This window comes from Hyperoodon ampullatus, assembly GCF_949752795.1.
Source record: "Hyperoodon ampullatus genome assembly, chromosome: 18".
In the NCBI taxonomy this organism is placed as follows: Eukaryota; Metazoa; Chordata; class Mammalia; order Artiodactyla; family Ziphiidae; genus Hyperoodon; species Hyperoodon ampullatus.
The window spans coordinates 14,153,133-14,175,129 of record NC_136931.1 but is presented as its reverse complement, the minus strand read 5'-3'; the positions used below and the strand labels follow the sequence as shown (position 1 = coordinate 14,175,129).

The 21,997-nt window shown below is 45.7% G+C and overlaps 1 protein-coding gene across 1 annotated transcript in view; it reads left to right on the top strand.

Annotated features, from left to right (window-relative positions):
• Positions 1 to 21,997, top strand: part of HYDIN (HYDIN axonemal central pair apparatus protein) — a gene marked incomplete at its 5' end in the record, with an annotated part of 359,388 nt that overhangs the window by 324,618 nt on the left and 12,773 nt on the right. The window contains 13 exons of the mRNA XM_079723315.1: positions 333 to 471; positions 1,519 to 1,684; positions 4,411 to 4,558; positions 4,989 to 5,196; positions 5,658 to 5,879; positions 6,322 to 6,491; positions 8,366 to 8,564; positions 10,327 to 10,485; positions 13,174 to 13,451; positions 14,235 to 14,454; positions 16,114 to 16,326; positions 17,183 to 17,346; positions 18,191 to 18,341. Coding sequence (XP_079579441.1) covers positions 333 to 471; positions 1,519 to 1,684; positions 4,411 to 4,558; positions 4,989 to 5,196; positions 5,658 to 5,879; positions 6,322 to 6,491; positions 8,366 to 8,564; positions 10,327 to 10,485; positions 13,174 to 13,451; positions 14,235 to 14,454; positions 16,114 to 16,326; positions 17,183 to 17,346; positions 18,191 to 18,341 — 2,437 coding nt within the window. The remainder of the gene's footprint in view (positions 1 to 332; positions 472 to 1,518; positions 1,685 to 4,410; positions 4,559 to 4,988; positions 5,197 to 5,657; positions 5,880 to 6,321; positions 6,492 to 8,365; positions 8,565 to 10,326; positions 10,486 to 13,173; positions 13,452 to 14,234; positions 14,455 to 16,113; positions 16,327 to 17,182; positions 17,347 to 18,190; positions 18,342 to 21,997) is intronic.

Below are 21,997 nucleotides of genomic sequence, written 5' to 3'. Positions count from 1 at the left end.
TTCCGTGAGGAAGCTGACTTCTGTCTCCCTAGTTTTGACACTCTGGAAAACTTGGAAGACATAAAAATAGGATCCCTGACCACTGCCTTGACCACAGAGGATCACTGGGACAGAAGAGCCCTTGGTGTCATTATTATTCCAAAGTCCAGAACTCTAGCCACACTTGGGATCCCCAAGTGAGATGCAGTTTTTGTTTCTGCAGTAACGAAGTGCTCAGAACAGTTCTGATTCCCACATAAAGGAAGTGTGCTAGGGAACAGTCTAGGAAAGTTTCTCTTAATCTTCAAGCCCCTCTCTCACTCTCTGCTATCGATTCTTCCCCCCTCGGCCAGGACTTTTACAATACTGAACCCGACCAATAGCACCTACTCCTTCTGCTGGGTCTCTGAAGAAATTGAAAGTCTCCAGAACCCTCCAGCCTTCACATGCCTTACAGAAAAGGGCCTCATCCTCCCTGAAAAGAAAGCTGAGGTGTGTATGAATGGGGACCGCTTGACCCAGGACTTTATTAATTCTATGCCCCTCTGCATAGCAGGTCTGAGGTAGAGCATGGGTACAGTTAGGGAGAACAGCCTAAGGGTGTGTCCATCAACAGGTGTTTCTTGAGTGGCTACTCTATGTGTTAGGCAGTCCTCATGGACAAGACAAACCCGAGCTCTCTTGGTTGGCCGTGGAGAAACAGAAGTTTTAAAAATTGAGATTATTAAAGCAAGGAAAGGAGAGTTGGACACCAATGCCTGGGGACTCTACTAGGACTCATACAAGAATAAGAAGTAAAGAGTTATTTTTGTCCAAGGGACTGACAGCAATGAAAGGACACAGATGTATTTTTACTTGGTCAGGCCAAAGGGCAAAACAGAAAAGTGGAGTCATGTTCCATGGTTTAGTCCTAATGTCCACACAGTGATTTAGAGCAGAGGGACAGACTTAAAGAAATACGAACTTGCTGGCCAAAACAGATCCGTGGGCCCTATGTCCTGTAAATTCCACAGAGAGTCTTGGAGGCAGAAATTAATCCATGAAACGGAAATTCCGAATTCAGTTGCCTTCAGGAAGACCATACAAATGGATGACGCAGGCCAAGGGGACAGTGATAGGGAATGATGGGCACCAGGGCTGGCTGGCCACAGTGCTTCTCTGGAAGGTCAACATACAGAGCAGTGGGCTCAGCATTGCCAGTTCTCCCAGACTTTTCAGAAAAAGCCCAAATTACAAGCTTCTACCTTGAATCTTTCCATTTTCACATGCCATCCAAAGACATGGCATGAAATATGGCAGCCTAGCCAGCAGAGCCTGTGAGTGGGGTAGACCCCTCTAGAAATACTTGGTGGGCTGGGCAAATAGAGATTGATGTTGCTGGTACAGCTAAACTTATGTGCCCTTACAAAGAGGGTAGAAAGGAAGTGATGACCTGGTAATGTCAGCCAGCATAACTCCAGGGCTGGCAAGCCTCTAAGGGCACATGGAGTAAACACACAGAAGTGCCTCTAACTGCTATGCTCCAAACTGTCTTCTCAGATTATCTTCCAGTTCACACCTTTCCATCTGGACATCTCGGAAGCATTCTGGACTTTCTTAATCCCCGAACACAACATCACAGTCCCTTTCCTGCTGGTAGGCAAAGCCACTGACCCTCTCATCAGTCTGGACAAGTCACATCTCAACTTCAGTTGTCTCCTCATTGGTAAGGCTGCCCTGTTGGTTTATATTTAGAATTGGCATGACCTGTGGGGGAGGGGCGTGGGACCAACCCAGCAGTGTGCTGCAGGAGCAGACATGGGCGGGGAGCTCTTCCTGGTGCCTTCTAGAAGCGTGTCAGAGGGCCTCTATCACTATTCACAAGGCCACAAAATATTCAACCTCTCAATCTAATTTCCATCAAGTGTCTTCTAAACCCACACACCAATAACCTAAGGAAATTTAGGAGGCTTGCTGCAGAGCCTACTTGGAAGATTCCTCTGGGGCCTGGACTGACGATGTTTATTTCCAGATCCCCACATCAGCCCCATCCTGCTTGCATGTGCCCCCAGATTATGGCTGTATCTGTTTGCTTCTTCTTCTGTGCCAAAGTGATCACATTTCTCTGCCACCCTTTCACACTTCTATCCAGCTCAACAAATATTACTGAGCCCCCTGTGTGAGCCAGGCACTCTTCTGTGAGCTGGGAATGCGATGGACAAAGCCCAAGTCCCAACCGTCATGATGGTTACATTCTAGTAGCAGGAAGCAGACTACCAAACACGAAAAAGCAAAATGTATAGCGTGTCAGATGTTGATAAGTGTTCCAGAGAAGAATAAAGCAGGGTAGGGGAACAAGGAATGCTAGTGGGCAGTGGGAAGGTGACATTTGAGGTGAGACTTGAAGGACATAAAGGAAGTGATTAGCAAGTCCCTTATAACACTGTGAATCTATCACATGGATGTGATCTTTTGTGTGTGTGTGTGTGTGTGTGTGTGTAAAATACAACTAAAGTCAGAGGATTTTTTTAGTAATTCATTAGATTTTATTATTTATAAAAGTAATATTCTTTATACGTCAATCAATGTGGTGTTGTATAAGGAAAAATGTAATATCATTCCCCCCATTCTATCTCATCCTTTCCTTTCTGTCAAAGGAAACCAGTGTTAACAATATGATGTGTCTTACTTCCATACATTTCTTATACTGATACATATAAACAGATAGGAGGAGATTGTGGCATTTAGTAAGGTTTTGAACAAATAAATGAGAAATGTAGCATAAGAATAATAAGAGAAACAGGGTTTAATCTAGGAATGCAATGATGGTGCATTTCAATATAATTGTTACATCAACAGATTAAAGAAGAACCAGGTGATCATACTGATTTATACTGAAAAGTCATTGCTGGGGCTTCCCTGGTGGCGCAGTGGTTGAGAGTCCGCCTGCCAATGCAGGGGACACGGGTTCGTGCCCCGGTCCGGGAAGATCCCACATGCCATGGAGCAGCTGGGCCTATGAGCCATGGCGGCTGAGCCTGCGCGTCTGGAGCCTGTGCTCCGCAACGGGAGAGGCCACAACAGTGAGAGGCCTGCATACCACAAAAAAAAAAAAAAAAAAAAAAAAGTCATTGCTAAAATTCAGCAGACATTCTCAACAAAAGCTCTAATAGTAAAATAGGAATAGAGGGAAAAACATAAATAAAGAAGATTAACCAAAATCAAGGGGCAGATATTATCTGGTAATAAACTACTAAAGTCACTTCAATTAAAATCAGGAATTAGGCAAGGATGTTCATTATCACCGTCATTATTGAACACTTTCTTAGTGATTTTAGCAAATACAGTAAAACAAGAAAATTAAATAATTGACATAAACATTGGGGAAAAAAGAGGCAAAATTATCTCATTTTGCTGTTGCTGATGACTTCATACATAGATAACCTCAAGAGACTCTAGAGAAAAGCAAAACTACTAGAATCAACAAGATAATGTAGGAATGGCTGGATGCAAGACGTGTGCAAAAATCAGTGGTTTCTCTTCCTTTTAGCAGTAAGCACCTAGAAACAAACAAAAAATTCCATTCATAAGACCTGTATGATAGCTAAGGATAAATGTAACGAGAAAAGCACAGGACCTATATGAATAAAACTATAAAATCTTATTAAAATGCCCCCAAACAAGATCTGAACATTTGTCAATTCTCCCAAAATTAAATGCAAATTTAATTGAGTTTCAATTAAAATCCCAACTAGGGTTGTCAGGTAAAATACAGGATGCACAGTTAAATCTGAATTTCAGATAACACTGAATAATAGTTCAGAATGCCATGCAATATGCAATATTTGGGACATACTTACACTAAAAAATTATTTGCTAAATCTGGCAACCTTAGTTCCAAAATGATTGAGGTGAGGGGGGAGTTGGAAAAAATGATTCTAAAGTTCATGTGGAAAAATAAATGCTCTACAATAGTCAAGGAAAGTAAGAAAAAGCAAAACAGTGGTAGGAGATGTATTAGTCAGGGCCCTGTCAGCACACTCGTGACAGACCCAAAGCCTAATTCGAAAGAGTCCGATGCAGGGGTTGTTTGCAGAGATAGGGGCAGAGCTGAGGGGCCTACCAGCCCCCATTAACAAAAGCAGGAAGGCATTGGGTCTGAAGGAACAAGGAGGATCCCAGGAGAGCTGTGACCCAGGCAGAGCAGCCACCCAAGAGGAACAGGCAGTTGATGGGGTAAAGTTCTAGAAGGAAGAGATAGAGTCCCTTTGGGAGGAAGGAGCCTTGTAGAGCAAAAACAAGGAAGAGAGGAGGCCAAAGGCCGAGGAGCTGGGAAGAGGAAGGGAAGGAAGCCGCGGAGCCTCTTCTGCGAAGGCTTCCTCGTGCCTCCTGAGGTGGGTCAGGAGCTGGCACGAGGCCTCCCTGAGGGCGGTGTTTCCTCCCCCACCCCAGGCAGAGAGTCCAGGGAGACCGTGAAGATCACCAACCAGGAGGAGAAGAGGTTCCATTTTGCCTTCCAGGACACCTCCCGCTATTCTGAAGGTTTCAGCAACAGCCTGCTCGTATGTCCCATGGAAGGCTGGGTCCCACCGCTGTCCAGGTAAACAGAAAGGAAGGCCCCCAGGACTGCACTCGCCCAGCATGGCAGGGTCCCAGGCCCGCCAGCCAGGAGAATTGGTTTCCCTTCGGGTGCCCCGTCCCTGAGGTCGCTCCCCACTCGAAAACTTAGACATTACAAGTCCATCTCTCTCCTACTTATTCCCTGTTGTGAATTTTCCTCGTGAATCGTAGAGCACGGGGAACTTTAAGCTCTTGTTCTCAGTATTTTCTTCTGTTTATATTCTTTTCCTTGCTGTCCACTGTGTTTGCAAATCCATAAAGCAGTGGCCTGCCGTGCCTGGCAAATCTTCAAAATTCATCGTGATTTGGAGTTAGGATGCCTTTTCCTCCTAGTGTATAGTAGTTTAGTAGTCAACCTTCTTTAACAGGTTGGTCTAGTTATCTCATCTGCTGTCTTCTTCCCCAACCAGGTTTCCAATTGATATTTTCTTCACACCAAAGCAGGAAGGAGAAGTGAACTTCAATTTGATCTGCAATGTGAAAAAGAAAGCCCACCCTCTGACCTTAAATGTCAAGGCTGAGGGCTACTCTATGAATGTAGAGGTCAAGTGCAAGGACAAGACTGGCACCACCACTCTCTTGACTCCCAACCAGACCACCGCTCTCAACTTCCATGAGGTAAAGATGTGAGAGGGCCTCGCTCTCTCTGTTTCCACACTGGCTGGGAAAAGCAGTTCAAGTGAGTAGTAGCTGAAGCTCTGTTTCAAATGCCGGGGAGACCAGGAGAACAGAAACATGCCAGGAGCAGCTCCACCCCCAGAATGTGTATGGTTTTGATGTGAAAGCTTATTTTACTCTTCAGAGGGTGGAGAGATGGGAGAGAAGGGGGAAATGCTTGTCTTAAACCTACAGAAGGATGTTTTGCTACCAAGTGAGATCTAAGAATTAAATCGTCATCTCACTCTGCTCACTTAGTAGCTCTTGCTGGACTCTCTGAGCTAATGATACTCGACTCACGAACATCATCTGCCATCACTATTTCCCAAAGGGTATTTTCCCCCAACATGTAGCATATCCTGACCCCACAGCAGGGAACCATGGTTTGCATTCACTCAACATTCAACTCTGTTCTTTCTCAGGTGGAGTTGAATGAACGTGTCCAGTGTGAATTCAGCTTTATCAACACCGGAAAGTTCAATGTCAGCTTCCAGGCAGAGCTATCCGGCCCCAAGTCCCTGCTGCAGTACTTGGAATTTTCACCCATGGATGGCAGTGTGGATGTGGGGCAGAGTGCACACGCCTCCCTGTCTTTCCAGCCATTTAAGAAATGTGTCTTGAAGGGCCTGGAACTCAAAATCAAGGTGAGACCATTTAACATTGTCCGACACTGAATGCATTCACAGCATTCTGTCTTGAGAACTATGTCTGATGGCCACCCTTAGCTGCAAGGAAGGATGGGAAGTCAAGCATGCTTCCCAGGCACATTGGCAGCCAGAGTCCTGCTAATGAGGAGGCCCTGGGAGGCAGATGTTGGGTAAGGACTGGCAGTCTCTGCACACCCCTCCGCCTTCAAGCTGAATCATCGCTGCAGGAGCAAAGCGAGAGCCAGTGTCAGGCCCAGTTGCAGAGTAGTCCACCTTGCTTTCCTTAGATATGTAAACTGTTCATCAGAATCTCTGCAGGTGGAGCCCTGAGACCTGAATTTGTTTTAAGCGCTCGACTGTTTCCCTCCTTCACCTGAGGGCGTAAGGGCCCTTTCCTCTCACTTCTAATCACACTCCACCTGCCATTCCCTTCCCACAGATCAGCCACGGTTCAACATTTTTGTGCAGCATCTCAGGCTGTGCCGTGAGCCCAGCCGTCCATTTCTCCTTCACCAGCTACAACTTTGGGACCTGCTTCATCTACCAAGCTGGGATGCCCCCATACAAACAAATCCTAGTTGTCACCAACAAGGAAGAGACGTCTATGAGGTAAGCAGACTTCCCAGAGCTTCCAGATGATTCTGCCACTCCTGTGGGTCCTACAGCCTCCACACAGGTGAGGTCCTGCCAGGACAGAAAAGGAAGGATTATGGGAAAGCCTCAAACACAGGTGGGCATGAATCCTGAGTCTCCTTTCCCCACCGCTAACACTCATACTTGGATAGCCATGAGCTACTCTGCTAAAAAAAAATCCTCTTCTGGAAATGAGGAGGGCAATGCCGAATGACCTGACAAGAGGTTTGATGGCTTCCGTTTATTTTCCGCATGTAATAGATGTGGGAACTGAGGTTTGGAGAGTTAAAAAGTTAATTTCTCAGGCCAGTGACCTTGCAGTAAAGGGCAGATCTAAACTGAGCCTGAGCCTTCTGATTCAAATCCAGCCTCTCTGTGCCATCCCTGTGTAGAATGTTCCGGTCCAGGTTTCTGGGCCCTATTCCAGACCTAAGAAAACAAAACTGGCCCAGAGACCTATGTTTATCCAAAGTTCTCCAGATTAGTACTCTGCAATTGAACTTTCTTCAGTGTCAGAAATTATGTATATCTGCACTGTCCAGTACAGTAGCCTATAGCTGCACGTGGCTGTGGAGCACTTGAAATGTGGCTAGTGCCACTGCAGAACAGAACTTTATTTTATTTTATTTTATTTTATTTTAATTAATTTTAACTTTAAGAGCCACATGTGTCTAGTGGTTACCATATCACACAGCACAGGTCTAGGTTCAAATCCCAGCACTTCCCTAGCTATGTGACCTTGGGCAAAATTTTTAAACTCTCTGTGCCTTTGTCTCCTTGCCTGAAGCGGGGGATAGTCGTACCTCCCCATAGGGCTATTAGAAGGATTAAATTAGTTCCTTTAGAGGGAGTACTTAGAACAGTGCCCGGAACATAGGAAATGCTCCGTTTTTTTAATCTGCTGCTACTGTTGTGGCGGTGATGGTGGTGATGGTGCTGGTGATGATGATGATGATTCTCCTGAATGTTAAATTACAAGTGTCATGTAATTTTAAATACTAATTTAAAATCTTATTACCTACACTCCTCCTTGCCTGATTTAATTTAATCTGAGTCTTACTTTGTTTAAGGCATTGCGCTCTATTTTATTGCCTTAGCTAGAGTCCTTCTCTAAATACCCGGAAGGCAGATGAGGAGGAGCTGTAATGGAGGTCTACGTGCTTCCTACCCACAAGTGAAGGAGGGTGGACATGATCTGTGAAGGTCCCTTCTAATTGAGCAATTAGCAATAATAATAATAGCTCACCTTTATGGAATGTTTCCTCTGTGCCCTGTCTAGTGACTGATTTAGTCACTTTATCTCATTTACTCCTCACAACAACTTTATGAGGTAGCCATCACTACCCGCATTTTACAGAGGAGGAAACAGAGACCCAAATGGGCTGAGTAAACTGTTCTCAGGTCACATGGCTAGGTAGGGCTAGAGCCCGGATCCACACTCCTGTCTGTCTGACTCTGGACACATACTCCTCCGCACTGTGCTTTACCACCCAGTTACTTCAGGAAGCCCTTCCTTCTTATGAAAGGGTACAAAACCGTGAGCTGCATTATCAAGGAAGAGAGGATAAAGAAAGTGAAAAGAGCACTGGGCAAAAGGTCATGAGACTTTGCATTGGAGGCCTGGCTCTGCCAGGATCTCTGGATGTGATCTGGGGGAAGTAACTCGACGGTGCCCAGGAGACCACGGGCTGGATCCCTGCTGAAGTCCCTTCCAGCCCTTACATTTGGACTCCAAGACAACTGGGCAGGACATCCAGCAGTGGATCCAGCTCAGAGAAACAAGGGACAAAATCTCCCCCTCTGGGTCAGGCATCCGAGAGCTTACACACCTTCCTCCTGATCTTCTCCAGCTTAGAGTGTTTGTACACCAACACCAGCCACCTCGAGGTGAACTTCCGAGTTGATGTGGTGAAGCCAGGAAAGACATTGGAGATTCCCATCATCTTTTATCCTCGAGAAAGTATCCATTATCGAGAACTCATCCCCTTTGAAATCAATGGGCTCTCACAACAAGTAGTTGAAATCAAAGGGAAAGGCACTGACATGAAGGTAAGAGCCAGTTGGGGAGATCCTCGGGCTTGGCCCCCCTCCTTCTTGCCCTTCTTTGCCCGCCTGAGCCCACCTGCCACCCCTTCAAAGTCTCCTGCCCCCAAGCTGCTCTGTCAGGGGGTCAGCCAGTCCCACCAAGGAGTGAATCGTCAGATCAGACCCAAGTGAATCACATAGATCTCATTCAATACCAAACTTTACTGTATCAAAGGATACAAGTAATCACAGGAGATCACTGGAGAAACACTCTCTTTCTTGGAGAAGTTTGAGACTATCCGATGCAGCATCCCAAGCATGTCCTTTTCGTCCCACATTAGGGCGTGTAGTGTTTTCAGGTTATGAGGTGAGACTTGTTTTAAGCTCTGTATGCAGACGTACCTTTCAGTTATGGGACATCTTTCCTAAACACCACACAGACTGACATTCTCCAGCCAGCCACACCTCCCAGGATCCTATTTGACTGAGGGCCTTCCTTCTAACCAGGTGCTCCTCATAGGAAGGGAATGGTCCGGTCCTGCTGCTAATCCCTTTCCTCCCAGTGTCTGGTTAACGTTTAAGGTGTCTGTCTGGTGGGAGTATTTGCATTTAATAGGAAGTTTTGGAAAACTGAAGACCTTCCAAGATCCTCGGCAAGGCATGGGGCATTTCAGCAACCAAGAGAAAATGGGAGGGGTGTATTCCCGGCAGCCTTCCCATCAAGCCAGAGAGCAGCAGGACCAGGCCACCTGGTGTGTCTGCACCTGAGCCCGTGATGGGATCTCTTCTGATGTCATTGATTCATTCGAGTGTTCATTCTTTCACCACTCGTTCAGCACCCATTGTGTCAGGTGCTTTGCAGAAATCCTGCAGAGGAGACTTAAGCATGTTCTCTCACCTCCAGGAGTTCACAGGGAGGGACTGGAGACCCTCGCCTTTGTGCACAAAATGGAAACATATGGGCAGGATAGAAGGAGTGTGTAGGGGAGGGGTGCAGTTTAGTGACTGGTCAAATGACAGTGACCAGTGGGTGCTATTCGTGTGGGCCACGTCATCCTGGAGGACAAGGCCCAGCCTGACCTTGGCCTGATCCAGGCCAGCATTTTGATCAGTACTTTAGATGCGGACTTTGAAATGTACCTGCTTCTCCCACCTCCGCTGCCGCCATCACCTCTCACTCCTCAAGGCTCTCTCTCCTGCCCTCTTCCAGTCCGTCTCCACAGAGGAGTGAGCCAGAGCACCCTCCCAAGATACACACTTGATGGGGCCACTCCAGGCTGCACTGGCTTCCCACTTCTCCCAGAAGAAAACCTGACCCCTCTCCGAACTGTCTTCCCGTGTCTCCCCCTCACTCCCAGCCACGGGCCTGACCAGTCCACTCCCTCCAGCTCAGGGCCTCGCCACAGCGTGTCTCCTCCCTCGGGATCCAGCCCCACACCACCCTGATGCAAACCCACAGGATCCCACCCTTCCTTTAGCTCTCAGTAGGAACATGCCTTCCTCAGGGAAGCCTCCCTCACCCCCAGGCTGGCTCAGCCCCTTGTACCCTGAGCTTTTCCTTCCTAACATCTCTGAACCCAGCCGTAATTATGTGATTGTGCAACAAGTTGTTTAGTGGGCATTTTAAGCACATAAATGTTTGTTGAGTGGGCAAATGCCCATCCAATGTGAAGAATGAGGGACACAGAGAGGGACCCAGCCTTGCCTCACCAGGGTACACGTATCGTATTTCTTTTTCTCATTAACTGATGAACCCTCCTTCCCTGCCCTCTTTCTTATCCCACAGATTTTAGTTCTCGATCCAGCCAATAAGATTGTGAAGTTAGGAGCTGTCCTGCCTGGACAAGTGGTGAAGAAAACGATTTCCGTCATGAGCAACAGCCAAGCCCAGCTCACATTTAACCTGTCAGTGCTGTTCTCGATTCCAGAACTCCAGGAACCCAAGGTTGGTGCTCGGGCCCCTAGTGGCATCTTCACGCCCCATCCCTCCCCCCACCCCCCGCCCCGATGACAGGGATGACCGTGGTAGCAACACTGACACCTCACGGTTCTCATGCACCTTCAGTGTGCCAGGCAGTTCTGAGAGCTCCTCCTGTGCTGCCTCTGGTCATCCTCACAGAAACAGTGTAGGGTGGTGCTTCTATTATTCTCATTTTACATGTAAGGAAACCAAGGCTTGGAGAGGTTACATGCCTCTAGAGGGCAACAGTGATGTAGAAAGAGAACTGCCCTTGATGGACTCAGAAGATCTGGGCTCTAATGAATATATGTATATCATCACAGCAGAAAATTTGAAAAATACGGAAAATCACAAAGCAGAACATTTCGCCTATAATCGCATACCCAGAAATAATCACTTAACATTTTGGTACCTATCTTTCCCCTGTTTTTCCTACACATTTTTAAAATAAAATATTAATGTTCAGATTGTTTTGAAACCTGCTTATCCCAACTTGAAATAGCTCCTAAACATTCAGTATCATTTGTTCCTCTATATCTCCATTATGCAGATGGACCAATCCTCTGTTTCTGCTCATTTCAGGTGTTCCTGATTTTTTATTTTATAAGCAGCATTGTAATATCCATGTAAACAAAACTCTTTGTGAATCCATGACTCTCTGCTTAATACATACTCCTAGGAGTGGGCTTCTTGGACCAAAAGGAAGAGTATGTTTCGATATACATCACTCATCTGCCCCCAAAAGCTTGTCCCTCTTTACACTTCAATCCGCTGTGTGAAAGAAGCATGCTTGTTGCCAAATCCATGTCCTCGAGCTCCCTAAATAGAGAAGCTACAGTCCTGGCTGCCATCTACCCATCTTACAGTGTTTGGGTGGCCCTTTGAAAATGGACCAGGTGTATTTCGTTTTGAGGGTGGACTATATCCATTCCTTCATTCAATTCATTCTTACATTTACTCAGTAAATCCGTGCTACATGCTGGAAATATAAAGGTGTGCCTTAGCTTGGGCTGCCATAACAAAACACCACAGACTGGGTGGCTTAAACAACAGACATTTATTTTCTTACAGTTCTGGAGGCTGGAAGTCTGACATCAGGGTGCCAACATAGGCAGTTTCTGGTGAGGACGCTCCTCCTGGCTTGCAGACGACCACCTTCTTACTGTGTCCCCACATGTCAGAGAGACAGCAAGCTCCAGCTCTCCGGTGTCCCTTTTTATAAGGCGCTAATCTCATCATTAGGGTCCCACTCTCATGACCTCATTCTAAGCCAATTACCTCCCAAAGGCCCCATCTCCAAATACTACTCACATATGGACTTGGGACGACACAATTCAGTCCATAGTAAGGTGAATATGACATAGACTTTGGTCTGGTGGAGTTCACAATCTTTTGGGGTCACAGACACATGAACAGTCCCAGGAAAGCCTAGAAGCTGCAGAAGCAGGGTGTGATTCAGGACCAGGGCTGCTCAGAGGAGGGCTCGGTGGGCTACAGAAGGTCTCACAGTGGAGAGAGGACTGAACTGAGTTTTACAGGATGAAGAGGTATCTCCCAGGCAGACAGGTTGAGGAGGAGTGCTTCTGGCAGGCAAGATTATATAGGCTCAAAGGGGTTGATGCTTTTGGAATCCTAGGTGTGATTCAATGTGGTAGGAGTGTTGTGGACTGTCTGAGGATTGCAGGATACAGGAACACTGGCTGTGAGAGGTCAACCAAAGCAGGACACCCAGTGGGCATCTCGTCCCCGGACCCCACATCACCCACTTTGCCATCCAGAGAAAGAGGGAAAACTTGCTGCTTCCCTTTCCTCATTAATCCAAAGTAAAGTCCTCATTCCAGTGGGTCAGGGCCCCTCACAGTTCAGCTGCACCAGTTCTGCCTCTTGAGGTGCTGAGACAAACGCTGCCAGAATGGCCTGAACCAGCACTGTCACCCCGGGAGGTCACTTCCATCATTGTGTTTTGAGAAATCTCTAAGGTCACTTTCCTATTGTGATTCTCAGCCATTATGTCACTCCCCCACCCACCCACCCCTCCCTGCCCGCCACAGTCCACTTCCTGGTGACTGCTCAGCACTCCGTACCAAAGGGAGCTCGAGGATGAAAAGGGCTTGACTTCCTTCAAGCTGATTTTGATTTGATTTTTACCAGGACCAAGAGGAGAGAGCAGCCCCTTATATTCAAGTTCTAACAGTGGTTCTCAAACTTCAGAACACATGAGTCCCCAGATGCAGTTTCCAAGCTCTCCCAAGGTGACTGGTTCTCTTGGGCTGGGGCAGGACCCAAGAGTCTACCTTTTAACCAGCACACTGGGAAATGTGATACAGGGAGCCCAGGGAGCGCGCCTTGAAAACCACCAGAGCGCTGAGTCTTTTCTACTTGCTCTTACTGTTTCCTCCACCGGAGAACAGGGGTTATTTGCAAGGGGTTGGAAAGAGAATTAACACTGATTGAATGCCTGTTACGTGCCACACATTTTGTACGGCGATCTGGATCTTCACCGTAGAGTAAATCACAGAAAGTTTCAGTAACTCACCACAGGTGACACAGCTGGTGAGAGAGCAGAATGATATTACACCTGGCCTGATACGGTCCCAGCAGCATGACCCCCAGAAATGGAGCCTCAGGGGCACCCGACCCTCAGCTTCTGAGACTCGCTGTCATTTTATCCAGGTCATCACCTTGACACCATTCCGCAACATCACTCTGAAGCCCAAAGAGGTCCGGAAGCTGGAAGTCAACTTCGCCCCAAAGAAGCGTGTCCCTCCCTTCTCCGAAGAGGTGTTCATGGAGTGCATGGGGCTCCTGCGGCCCCTCTTCCTCCTCAGCGGCTGCTGCCAGGCCCTGGAGATCTCCCTGGACCAGGAGCATCTTCCCTTCGGACCAGTCGTGTGTCAGACACAAGCCACGCGTCGCGTCCTCATGTTGAACACGGGCGACGTGGGTGCGAGGTAGGAGAGCCCTCTGGGCCTGGATTCCCATTTAACTATCCCAGGACCCTCTAAAGTGGTTAATATATTGTCCCCATTGCACAGATGAAGTTGAGGCTCAAAGTGGTTATATGACTTGCCAGCAGGGACCCACCCAGGCACTACTTGGGGAATGCTGCCATAGCCGTGCCCGCTGCGCACCACACACCTGCAGGGGGCACCCTTCACACCGACCTCAGTTGAACAGTGCCCTGAGGCTGTGGTATGGCAGCCTTGGCACTGGAATCACTGGTCTGCACCATCCACCCTCTGTCTCCTACCTGGACCAAGTGCCAGACCACAGAAGGGGTGACCACACAGGGCCATTGGATCCCAGGGCCACCAAGAATAGGGGCAACTCTCATGTGAAGGGATCATCTCCACCCCCTGATCAGACCTGACAGGCAGTGCAGGGAGCGGTTATGGCCACAGTCTCGGGAGGGTTCCAGTCCCGGCCCGGCCACATCCTAGCTGTGTGACCTCGGGTACATGTGTAAGCGTGTTCATGCACGTGCCCCCCAGTGTGCCACTTCCCACCCTGCTCAGCCCCAAGGGAGAGCCTAGAGATCCCACCCAGGAATGACCTGGCCTTTGTCCCACCTGCCTCTGCTTTGCCCAGTAGTCTTCCTCCTCTCAGGCCCCAGGGAGTGCACGAGGGGATGAACCTCCCAGCTAAAAGCACAGGCAAAATCTCTTGTCTCAGCAGGATTGAGGACACCCCAAGGATATTAGTAAACTACTTTGTGTCCTTTTGTCTTGGAAAAGGTTTAAATGGGATGCCAGAAAATTTGAGCCTCATTTCTCCATCAGCCCGGAAGAGGGCTATATCACCGCAGGCATGGAGGTTTCTTTCGAAGTGACTTACCATCCTACTGAGGTGGACAAGGAGACCCTCCATAAAAACTTGCTCTGCTTCATCCAGGGTGGCAGTCCTCTGAGCCTAACCCTGTCTGGAGTCTGCGTGGGACCACCTTCGGTAAAAGAGGTCAGTAGGTGCTGCCCACAGACGGGCCAGTGGCCAGAGTGGGCCCAGCAAGCCCCACAGGAGAACTCAGTCAGGCCTTCTAGAAACAAGTGGCCCTGTTCAAACAGTCCTTGGTGCCCACATCAAACATGTAGACCTGCTCCCTCCCACCACAGGGCCTTCGCACATGCTGTTCCCACCGCTGATATATTCATTTCCCCCTCTTCATCTAGTTAATTCCTATTTATTCTTCAGCTCTCAACTCAAGCATCTCATTCACAGGGAAAGTTGTATTGACATCTCTGGCTAGATCAGATTCTGTCATAAGCTCTGTAAGTAAGGGGTGAACACCTTTCACTTTCTCTATGGTTAAAAAATGGGCTTGGGTTAATCCTCTGCTAGCCCTGTTCCTGGAAACCTAACAGTGGAAACCTGATAGTTCCTGGCAACACTGCTTATGGTCATAGACACCTGATCTCCATCTCCTGTTGTTTCAACAGTGTTATATAAATGGAATCATGCAATATGCTATAAATGTGTATGTACAAGTCTTGGCAAGAATATATGCTTTCATTTTCTTGGATAAGTATGTAAGAGTGGAATGTCTGGGTCATAGGGTAGGTATATGTTTACCTTTTTAAGAACCTACCAAATTGTTTTCCAAAGTGATTGTGTCATTTTACATTCCCATCAGCCACGTCTGACATTTCCACTGTGCCGCATCCCTGCCAATACTTGATATGGTCAGTTTTTTAAAATTTTAGTCGTTCTAACAGGTACATGGTGATATCTCATTGTGGTTTTTAATTTGCATTTTCCTAATGACTAATGATGTTAAGCATCTTTTCAGGTACTTATTTGCCATCCATATATCTTCTTTGTTGAAGTGTCTGTTCAGATCTTCTATTTTTCTTTGGGTTGTTTGTTTTCTTACTATTGAGTTTTGAGAGCTCTCTGTATATCCAGGACACAAGTTTTAAATTTAGACCTTCAGTCTGTTTAGAGTTCATTTTTGTATGTAGTGTAAGACATGAATCAAAATTCATTTTTTTGTACATGGATATCCAGTTGTTCCAGCAGCATTTATTTAATCGATTATCCTTTCTCCACTGAACTGCCTTTGTACTTTGGTCAGAAACCAATTGATAATATATGTGTGGGTCTCTTGCTAAACTCTATTCTTGTCCCACTGGTGATCTCTTTGACTCTCTTCACACCAATGCGACATTGTCCATGTTACTAAGCTCAATGGCTAGTTCTCACCGCTCATCTTACTTGACCTGTCGATAGCATTTGACACCTTGAACAAGCCCCTCCTCTTTCACGCACTTCCTTCGTTACATGGCCTCCAGGGTACCACCCTCTCCTGGTTTTCCTCCCACCTTATTAGCTGCTTCTTCTCGTCTCCTCTTCTGATTTTTCTTAACATTGGAACATGCCAGTCAGGAATTAGTCCTGAAGTTCCTTCTTTTTTTCCTAAATACACTTACTTCTTGATAATTTCATGCAGTTTCTTGGCCTGAAAAAAACATTGCTATACTGACAACACCCAAATATATATATATCTATATATCTACAGATATAGATATAGATATCTATATATATATATGGCCTGAACCTTTCCTTGAACTCCAGATTTGTAAATTCCACTGCCTGCTTAAGGTGCCTGTTTTCTTCCAGCTGGTGAATTTCACCTGCCAGGTACGCTCCAAGCACACACAGACCATCATGCTTTCAAACCGCACCAACCAGACCTGGAATCTGCACCCCATCTTTGAAGGCGAGCACTGGGAGGGGCCCGAGTTCATCTCCCTGGAGCCCCATCAGCAAAACAAGCCCTATGAGATTACCTACCGGCCCCGCACCTTGAATGTGGAGAACCGCAAGCATCAGGTAGGTTGAGCCCCACCTCCCCCACTGTTTTCCTGGCATGGTTGGAGGGAGGAGTTGTGTGAGAGAGAATGTTAAGACAAGAGGGGACCCCACAAATGATATTGGATCCACGAGGAATCATGTCCAAAGCTTATCAAGTCCAAAACTTCCCTTTTCGTCCGTGTATTTTCATGTTGAGGGGATTCTCTTGGAACCAGGGGCTCAGTTCTAAAATGGAGTCCTCAACTAAGCATCGAGCAATTAATACTTAGTTTAAGTGAACAGATAGCATCATAGTGACTGTAATAAAAATCAAAAAAAGAAAAGAAGCCACAGTCTTCCACCTCCCCTCCCCAAAAAGAACTGTTTTCTTCTGTCTTCGCTACCAATCCTTATTCAAATACAGCCATAGCTGCCATCACAGCATCCTCAGTTTTGCATCCTGTTTACTTTTACTTTACATTATATCATGAGCACTTTTCTATTTAACTATGTAATCTTTGTGATAATCATTTTTAACGACTGACTAATATTTCATTGAATGACAGTTCCATAATTTATTTAACATCCCCAGTTATTGGATGTTTAAGTTATCTCTAAATTTTCATCAATATAAGTAGTTCTAATATACACGTGTATGTATATATGTAACTTTTTCTGCTGTAGGGGTTTTTCTTCGGTGAGTTCCTTGGGCTGGGATCCCTGGTTCAAATACATGAACATTTTTATGACTCTGGGGAACATATTCCCAAGCTGCTTTCCAAAAGTGTTATGCTTATTTGCAGAGCCTCCATTAATCCTGTGCTACTGCCATGCCTGAGAGGTGGCTAATAAAGGACCCTCTGTGTCATTCTGACCACATTTCTTCTTCTCTTAGGGCACCCTCTTCTTCCCCCTCCCAGATGGGACCGGCTGGCTGTATGAACTGCATGGGACTTCCGAGCTCCCCAAAGCCGTGGCCAATATCTACCGTGAAGTGCCATGTAAGACGCCCTACACTGAGCTCCTGCAAATCACCAACTGGCTGAACAAGCCCCAGAGGTGAGGGAGTGGGGGAGACGGGGGGAGGACTCGCACCGTCGAGCCTAGCGCCTCCCCTGGTCAGGGCCCCCAGAGGACAGTGTGGGCCAAAGAGTCAAAGCTCTGTGCAGTGGCCAGGCATTGCGTAACTGAGCCCCAGAGAGAGTCTCCTGTTCAGCACTCTCTATGAGCAGCTGATAACTTGAAAATCTCCTAGAACAGAGCCTGGCACAAAATAAGTGCTCAGTAAATGTTAGCTGTCATTATTATTATCAAAACGATAATCGTGGTTGTTATTATTGAAAGCCCTGTCTTATCACCTAAGCCACTGGCCAGAGAAGGACGTCCCTTGGATCTTGTACTTGCAGTGAGAGTGGAGAAGAACAGAAGACCTAGAGGAGCTTGAGGCCAACCAGCCTGGTCCCCTTCTTTTATGGAAAAGAAGCCAAAGGCTGGGAGAAGAGAACTGCCTGCTCAGCATAGTGGATGAAGGCCCAGACCCCAGCTGAAATGCTAGTTCTGCCAATAACTAGGCATTGTTAACCGAGCTGTCATCTTCCTTCTCTCAGCCTCAGTTTCTTCCCTAGTAAGATGGAGAGGATAACGCGAGGTACCTCCAACAGGCACTGTGAGGACTAAAAGCCTGTAATGTAACACGTGTGGTGCACCGACTCAGTTCTGGCACAGAATAGGCAGTTAGTAAATGGTAGTTACTGTTATTGTTAGTGACAGAGTGGAGACTAGAACCCTGGACCCGTGTGCTTTCCATGAAATCAAGAGTGGAGATGGCACCTTGCCTTCTTCCCTTTGGGCAAACTGTCTCATTTTGTCTGTCCTCTCTTCTTGCACCCCTGTGCTCCCCCAGATTCCGGGTCATTGTGGAAATGTTGAAACCGGAGAAGCCCGACCTAAGTGTCACCTTAAAGGGTCTTGATTACATTGATGTGCTGTCTGCCTCCAAGAAAGACTACAAGCTGAACTTCTTTTCCCACAAGGAGGGACTGTACACAGCAAAGGTATCCACATGTTAAAGGCACTGCCCTGGGACCCCGGAGGTTTGACCCTGAGGCTGATGATCCCCGTGTTGGGAGTGAAGATGCCCTCTCACAGCCAGCATAGCGTTATCCTGTTAGGCTGACCATTTAGAGGGACCAGGCAAAGGCATTCAGGATTCCCAGACTCTTCAAGATGAGACCAGATTGCAGGGCTAGCCAGCCAACGTGTAGGTCCATTCCAAGCCTTCACGGTGGCAGAATCTTGAAAATCTTTAAGCAGTAGGTAACAGTGGACCAGCAAACACCAGACCACAAAAATAATAACAAAAGATCCCTTTTCTGAGGGCTTACAGAGTGTCCAGCATCATGCTGAGCCCTTGACACAGCTAGTAACATCAGAGCCAGGATTCAACTTAGAGCCATCGACTCTAAGACTCCTCAGGGTCTTTCACACGTGAGCTGTTTGTCCTAATTCATTCGTCAATTGAACAAGCATCTCTTGAGCACATGTGCCATATGCTATATACTATGTGCTGGTAATGCAGCGATGATCAAAAATAGGCACAGTCTCTGTTCTCCTGGAGCACACAGTCCAGTGGAGGGAGATGGACATTCATCAAATAATTGCACTATGAATGCATAATTATAAAATGGCCTAAGTGCTGTAAAGAAAAGGAGCATATGGGTCAGAGGCTCACTGAGATGTCAGGGCTGAAGAGAATTATAGAGGAATTATCCACTTACAGGTAGTACTTGAAGCCAAGATGGAGGATGGAACCACCTAGGGAAAGATTTTAAAGTGAAAAAAATGGCATGTGAGTGCAAAGAAACGTCAAGAATAAAAGGAAATAATAACAAGTACTGGCAAGGGTGTGCAGAACCTGAATCCTTCATGCAGTGCTGGTGGGAGTGTAAGTAGTGCAGCTGCTCTAGAAGACAGGCAGTTCCCCAAATGGATACACATAGAGCTACCATAGAATTCAGCCATTTATACCCAAAATAGGTGAAAACATATGTCCACACAAAAACCTGTACATAAATGTTCATAGCATCATTATCCATAAAAGCCAAAAAATGGAAACAACCTAAATTTCCATCAACTAGTGAATGGATAAATACAATGGAATCTTATTTGGCAATAAAAAGTAATGGGAACAAAGTACTGATTCATGCAACACTGAAATGAACGCTGAAAACATTATGCTAAGTGAACGAAGTCAGTCACAAATGGCCACATATTATATGATTTTGTTGAAATGAAATGTCCAGAATAGGCAAATCTATAGGAACAGAAAGCAGACTAGTGGTGCATAGGACTATAAGGGATGGATTAGGGGGAAGTGGGAATGATTGTTACTGGGGACAGGGCTTCTTTTGGGGGTGGTGAAAATGTTCTAAAATTGAGCGTGGGGATGGTTGGATCACTTTGTGAATATATTAAAAAAGCACTAAATTATACACTTTAAATGGGTGAATTGTATAGCATGTGAATTGTATCTCAGTAAAGCTGAAAGGAAATATGAGACATAAAATATATATCAAGAAGTTCTAATACCCATCTAATAGGAGCTCCTGAAACAGAAACACAAGATAACAAAAGGAAGAAAATACTCTACGAAATAACTGAAGAAAAAAATGTCCAGAGCTATTTGACAAAGTCTGAGTCTTCTAACTGAAGGAACCCACCAAGTTGCCAACCAAGGTGAATGAAAAACAGACTCACATCTAAGTACATGAGAACAAAATTTCAGAAAACTGGGATAAAAGAGAAAGTCCTAAATAATTCTAGAGAAAATAGATGGAAGTAATATTCACAATAACATCAGATTTCTCGTGGTGACACTGAATACCAAAAGCAATAGGGTAAGCTATTCAAACTGTTAAGAATGACTTTCAATTTCGAATGCTTTTTCCAGACAAGACTATCATGAGAGCAAAATAAAGACACTTTTAAACATGCAAAGACTCAAAGTAACCAACCCATATACACAATCCCTATCTGAAAGAAGTGCTACAAAATTAAAATTTTTTCTTTTTTTAATTTGTAGACAATTTATGTTAACAGATACAGTGGAAAATATGAAACATTAATTCTAATTAGCAAAATGATTCCTCTTGTAAATGAATCCAAGAGGAAAGTACAAGGATACAATGAACAAAGAATCAAAATTAAATTGATAGGTAATTTCAAATAATTGTTGAAAAGAAATCTGAAATTAATATTTCATATGACCTCAATATAGGAAATAGCAAGGGGAGGGATAAACTAAGGCAATGAAAAAAATTTTCTTTCGTTTGGAAGCAACTGGGGAGATAAGAGATTTTCTCATTCATAGAGAAGGGTAGGGAGAGAATTAGAGCTGTTTGTAAACTGTAGGTATGAACAGAAAAATACCAGCAAATATATTTATTAAAATACAAGTGAAGGGACTTCCCTGGTGGCGCAGTGGTTAAGAATCCGCCTGCCGATGCAGAGGACACGGGATTGATCCCTGGTCCAGGAAGAACCCACATGCCGCGGAGCAACTAAGCCCATGCACCACAACTACTGAGCCTGTGCTCTAGAGTCTCTGCGCCTAGAGCCCGTGCTCTGCAACAAGAGAAGCCACTGCAATAAGAAGCCTGTGCACTACAACGAAGGGTAGCCCCGGCTCGCCGCAACTAGAGAAAGCCCATGCACAGCAGTGAAGACCCAACGCAGCCAAAAATATAAATAAATAAATTAATTTATTTTTAAAAAATAAAAAATAAAATACAAGTAAAATTTTGGGTAAAAATGACAACAAACCCAGATCACAGGATCTCTTTACAGTAACATATATACTGAAATGAACAACAACAACCTAAAAGTGTTTTAAAAGTCAAAAATACTTTTGCTTCCAGTTACGTTGGAGTAACTAGACCCTCACCATAAGCAACCATAAAACTGGACAAAATATCTGAGGTAACTCTTCTTAGGCATCGGACAACAGGCAGCACAATACTGCAATCCATCAGAGAGAAGAGAAACTTATGAAATGAGTCCTGTGATTGTCCTCTCTGGCTTGGGACAATTTCCTGACTGCTGTGTTGTCAGCTCTAGAGCAACTACTAAAAATCTATTATTTAAAAATATAGGTAAGAAGCCAGTAGAGGAAATAAAATATATTACAAAAGACTACACATTGATCCAAAAGAAGGCAGGAAAGTAGCAAGCAAGAAATGAAAAAATAAGAGACAAATGGAAAAGAAATAGCAAAAGGGCCGACTTCAACGCAAACACATAAATGATTGCTTTAAATGTAAAAGACTAAACACGCCAATTAAAATACAGAGGGTATCAGAGCACTCTAAATTTAAAGACAGGAAGAGATTGAAAGTAAAAAGGCAGGTATGTAAAGAACTATTACCACCTATTGTAATAAGATAAACAACTCAAGGTATTAAAAAAAGCAAAAAACTGGAGTAGACTCTGCGTCACAGAAGTAAATATGTGAGTGACCAAGAAGCGCATGAGAAAATGCTCAACATCATCAGTCATCCAGGGAAAGAACTGAAAAAGGGGAGCAGCTTATCAACAGGTCAGACACAGGGGTGAGGGGACGATGCACTGCAGTTACAAGTGTGAGCTCTGGAGTCAGGCCAACCTGGGTTCAAATCCTGGTTCTGATACTACTCTGCAGGTGACCCTGGGCAAG